Raw genomic sequence first — 4881 nt, forward strand, 5'->3', positions numbered from 1 at the left:
TGGCGCATCGTGATCATGCTGCGCTACTTTTTCGAGAAGGCCGAGGGGTTGGAATTCACCCTCAACCACCTGATTCGATTGTATCGGCCCCAACTATTTCGAGGGCTTATCAAGCTGCAACATCGAAAAACGAAAGCCTTCTTTTCCAGCAATGACGAAACCAAAGATCGAGGCTGGATGAGCCGGTTCATCAGAGTAAGGACTTCGGACGTCATCCGCAAGGATAAAATGCCGTTCCCGGAGTGATGGAACTTTAATCGTAAGTGGAGCTCTTCTAGCCAGTATTATTCATATCCAACTTTCATGTCTCACAATGCCTTTACCCTATTTGTAGCCACTGCCTGGGCACCTCATGCGGTCCCCGACCTCGAGGATTGGGTCCGAAAATTAGCTGCCATCTCCTCCTACGATGAGCGTAAATGGCGTGAATTATCGAGGGGAAAGTGGGAGGCCAAACATCATGGTAAATTCTCCTCCAAAGTTTCAGATATTTTTCATTAGCTGGTGGCATCAACTTATTCACGTTTACTTGTGCAGGTATCGGAGATGTGTCCGAAATGAGGCCGGCTCCGCCCGAGGAAATGAGTGCGCCCTCGATTTCAAAATCAGGGAAGGACAATAAAAGAAAGAGGGCTTCGAAGCCCGAAGAATCCCAAGACGAGGTGGCGCCTGCTCGGAAATCGAGGAAAAAACTCACTCGTGTGGACCCGGATTCGGCCATCCAATACCCGGAGGTTGAAGAGAACGACGGTGGAGAATCAACGATTGTACCCCGAACTGGGAAACCAATCGAGGCCGCCAAACCCTCCGAACTAGAGATCACACCCCGTGGTGAGGGAACCCCTAAGAAAGATTTAGGCAAGGCCCCCGTGCTCCCGGAGATTGAGATCGTTCCTCTGCCTTCGATAAATATACCCGAAGGGGAGAGTGAGGGAACCCTCGAATCCAATCAGAACGCCCCGAGTGAAGAGCTCGGGGCCATGACAACGGGTCACTCCCTTTCTCTACCATCTTATTCTGAGGAGGCAATCGAAGATTCTAACGCTCTGCGTATGCCCGATCCGAGCAAGGTCCTCGGGGAAGATCCCTTTCATGGTTGCTATGCTGGGATTGAGGATACCAGCGACCTTAATGATGGATCCACCATCTTCAAAGAGGCTTAACGTCTCCTTTCTCAGGTAAATGTTAACTTTCGTCGCTGTAATTTTTTCTTTCTTTCCTTTCCTTTGACTGACATATTTTCACTTCATGTGTAGGCCATCGTCAAATTTAGTGCCGAGCTGAGCCAATGTGAGGCCGAGCTTAGGAAAGTTTGTGGCGAAGAGGAGGCCCTGAGGCTCCTCTGTAACCAAAAGGAAGAAGAGCTTAGGGACTTCCGGGCTGAATTGGCCAAAGCTCAGAAAAACGAGGCCGAGTTAGATGAGCAGGTAACTGTGATATTAACAGGGTATGGTCTTCCTGGCCCTACTCCGGAGGCTAACACTTCTCTATCTTAGTTGCAGCAAAAGTTGGAGATGATTGGGCAGCTCCGGGGCGAAGTTGATCAAGTTAAGGCTGATTGCCATAGGTGGAAAAAGAACATGGATCAGCACGCTGCCGATAAGGAAGCTGTTACAGTCCAACTGACCTCAGCCGAAACTCAACTCTGAGGTATTAAAGCGAAAGGTTTGGCCCAAGCCAGGAAAATCGAGGAGTTAGAGGCGGAGCTTGCTGGAGCACAGGCTGAAGCTGCGAGAGCTAAGGCTGAAGTTGAGAAGACGAGGGCCACGGCTGATAAGGCCATTGCCGTGTACTTAAGAGATGTCGCAGCTATTGAAGCGGAGCTGAGGGAGGCCTCTGATCGGGAAAGACGGAGCAATGATTTGGCCAAGTGGCAAGCCCGGAGGGAGACTCTTGAAGAAATCCACGCCCAAGGGTTTGACCTCACTGAGGAGATAGCCGAAGCAAAGGTGCAGGAAACCGATGCCAGGTTTCTCGTCTCTTCAGATGACATAGATGTTGTGAGTGGCTCTGAGTGCGGGGAAGGTGAGGAAGGTGTTACCGAGGAGGAGGAGGCTCTCGAAAATAGGGCCTCCGAGGGTGCGGTTCCCGAGGAAGCTGCTTCCGGGGACGTAACCCCAAAATAGATTAGGTACTCTTTTTTTTGTGTAAAGACCCCTCGTGGGCGTTGTAAATATACCTTTGTAAAACATCCATTGTGAATATAAAGAATCTGTTTTCTCTATCCTCAACTTGTGTTGAATTTCCTTTTGTTTGATTGTATAACTCGAATGATTGGTCCGAGTATTGGTTTGGATTCGGAACATAATAAACCCTTGGGTTTTTATTGATAAATGTAGTAATCCTCGAGCTAAGTTTAAATTGATTCGATGCGAGCTTGGGATATCGGGACTCTTGAGTCCGAGTTGAGTGAGAGCAGGGTCTCGAACTATATGTTTTGGCCTTTAAGCCTTTCGAAGTTGGCCCTTAGGCTCTTATATATATCGGTCCTTAGGCTCTTTAAGTTGGCCCTTAGGCTCTTTAAGTTGGGCCGATTCGGCCTCTAGAGTGGCTATATAATTTTTCCCTCTTTTTGGCCAAAAGACTTAAGTGAAAATTTCATTATGCCTTAGCATTTGTTTTTTGTACCCATTGGATTTTTCGAAGGTTTGATGGATCAGAACCTTATTAATAGTTTATTTGTGTAGACATAATCGAATACCTCTTGAGGTTATTACGAAGGCTGATGTTATCGAAGCCTTTATTTATTCGGGGGCTGAATTTATCGAAGCCCTTTTGCTTTTGCCGAGGTAGCCTGATTTAACCGATTTTTTCAAAGTAATTGAAGGCCTTTAATTTATGGCGGAAGTCGAACATCTCCGAGCCGCATTCTTTCGTCCGTAGCCTTTTATATTACCGTAGTCTTTAATATAGTCGTAGCCTTCAATTTGGCCGTAGCCTTCGGGTGTGTCTCTTGGACTTGTTCCCCGATAACTTTTCAAACTTGTTCGAAAAGTGTAGTCCCCGAGTATATTGGCCTTGGCCTTTGTTTCAGGCAGATGCCTCTTTGAGGTCTTATGAGTCCGAGTTTTCGATGGCTCGGGCGAGTTGGCTGTCGATGACGGTCCCCGAGTATCTTGGGGTTACATTTGTGCTTTGGCCCTTCGGCCGTTTCCCGTAGGATAGTAAGTGTAGAGCTTGTATAATAGTAGACTTCTTTGAGACACAAATTGTTTTTGATATAAATAGGAAGCTTTTTCAAATAATTGATACATGCGTACATGTTTTCGCCGTCGGGGCTCGGCTATTCTATATGGACACGGTTCATTTGACCGTTTGGCCCATTACAAAATTTTCCCATCGAGGCCCCCCCTTAGGTGTGAAGTATTTTCCACAAAAATATGACCTCCGAGGGTGATGCCCCCCAATATTCGAGGTTGATTGAAAAGAAGCCTTGGATACTGTTGAGTTCTCTTAAGGTAGCATATGGTTGTTGCTTCGTTAAAAACTTTACCGGTAAAACCCATTTGGGACAATTTTCAATCTAAGGGAAAAAGAGTGCAACGTATGCTTTAAAACCTAAGGCCTTCGTGTAAAAGGGGTGTCTCGATAGCTTCGATCGAAAATCTGCAATTTTAAACTCGAATAGACAAAAGGATAAAGCCATACCTTAGCAGTAGTACCATTTAAGTAATGATACATTCCAATTGTTTGGCAGTTGTTCACCTTCCATCGTTCCAAGTTTGTAGGATCCTTTGCCGACAACCCCGAGGACTCGGTACAGTCCTTCCCAATTCGGACCTAGTTTCCCTTCGTTTAGATCTCGAGTATTGAGGGTAACTTTCCGTAGAACTAGGTCACCGATTCCGAAGTGTCGGAGATTGGTCCTTCTATTGTAGTACCTTTCGATCCTTTGCTTTTGTGCGGCCATCCAAACAAGGGCTGCTTCTCGCTTTTCATCTAGCAGCTCGAGGCTAGTGTTCATGGACTCATGATTTGACTCCTACGATGTGTATCGAAACCTGGCGCTGGGTTCTCCGACTTTGACAGGGATGAGGGCCTCGGGGCCATAAACTAAAGAGAACGGAGTAGCCCCCGTGCTAGACTTTGATGTTGTTCGATATGCCCGTAGGACCTCAGGTAGAACTTCTCTCCATTTTCCCTTCGCATCGTCCAACCTTTTCTTTAGGTTTTGAATTATGGTTTTGTTCGTGGACTCGGCCTGTCCATTTCAAGTTGGATGGTATGGTGTTGATAAAATTCTCTTTTTTTGGGTCTCGAGGAACTTCGTCACCTTGCTGCCCATTGTCACATACAATCTCGGCAGGTATCCCGAATCGACATATGATGTGTTCCCATATAAAGTTAATAACTTCTTTTTCTTGGACCTTTTCGAAGGCCTGTGCTTCCACCCACTTAGAAAAATAATCAGTCATAAATAAAATAAACTTAGCTTTACCTGGGGCCGTTGGTAGAGGGCCGACTATATCCATTCCCCATCTCATGAAAGGCCATGGGGACAAGACCGAATGGAGTTGTTCTCCGGGCTAATGGATCATTGGTGCAAATCGTTGACACTTATCACATTTTTTGACAAATTCTTTGGAATCTTTTTCCATGCTATCCCAGTAGTAACCTGCTCTGATGATTTTGTGAACCAAAGACTCGGCGCCGGAGTGATTCCCACAAGTGCCTTCGTGGATATCTCGAAGAACATAATCGGTGTCCCCCGGCCCCAAACATACCACCAATGGTCCATCGAACGTTCTTCTGTATAATGTTCCATCTTTATATAATGCAAACCTAGCAGCTTTGGTTCGTAGGGCCCTCGATTCTTTATGGTCCGATGGGAGTTTTCCATTCTTCAGATAGTCGATATACTTATTCGTCCAGTCCCACGTT

General features: G+C 46.4%; 1 protein-coding gene across 1 annotated transcript; it reads left to right on the forward strand.

The window, feature by feature from the left end:
* Positions 1 to 303: 303 nt before the first annotated feature.
* LOC109210440 (uncharacterized abhydrolase domain-containing protein DDB_G0269086-like) lies at positions 304 to 2126 on the forward strand. The gene is made up of 5 exons (XM_019373857.1): positions 304 to 463; positions 538 to 1157; positions 1257 to 1427; positions 1497 to 1567; positions 1682 to 2126. Exons 1-5 carry the CDS (start codon positions 304 to 306, stop codon positions 2124 to 2126), a joined length of 1467 nt encoding a protein of 488 aa, XP_019229402.1.
* The last annotated feature ends 2755 nt before the right edge of the window (positions 2127 to 4881 follow it).

This window comes from Nicotiana attenuata, unplaced genomic scaffold, assembly GCF_001879085.1.
Source record: "Nicotiana attenuata strain UT unplaced genomic scaffold, NIATTr2, whole genome shotgun sequence".
NCBI classification, from domain to species: Eukaryota; Viridiplantae; Streptophyta; class Magnoliopsida; order Solanales; family Solanaceae; genus Nicotiana; species Nicotiana attenuata.

Excerpts from the sequence above, each read along its gene's own strand:
- LOC109210440 (XM_019373857.1), top strand. The coding sequence starts at position 304 with ATGTCTCACAATGCCTTTACCCTATTTGTAGCCACTGCCTGGGCACCT. Across the intron at positions 1,158-1,256 it reads GATCCACCATCTTCAAAGAG|GCCATCGTCAAATTTAGTGC; the intron begins GCTTAACGTCTC and ends CTTCATGTGTAG. Across the intron at positions 1,428-1,496 it reads AGGCCGAGTTAGATGAGCAG|TTGCAGCAAAAGTTGGAGAT; the intron begins GTAACTGTGATA and ends TCTCTATCTTAG.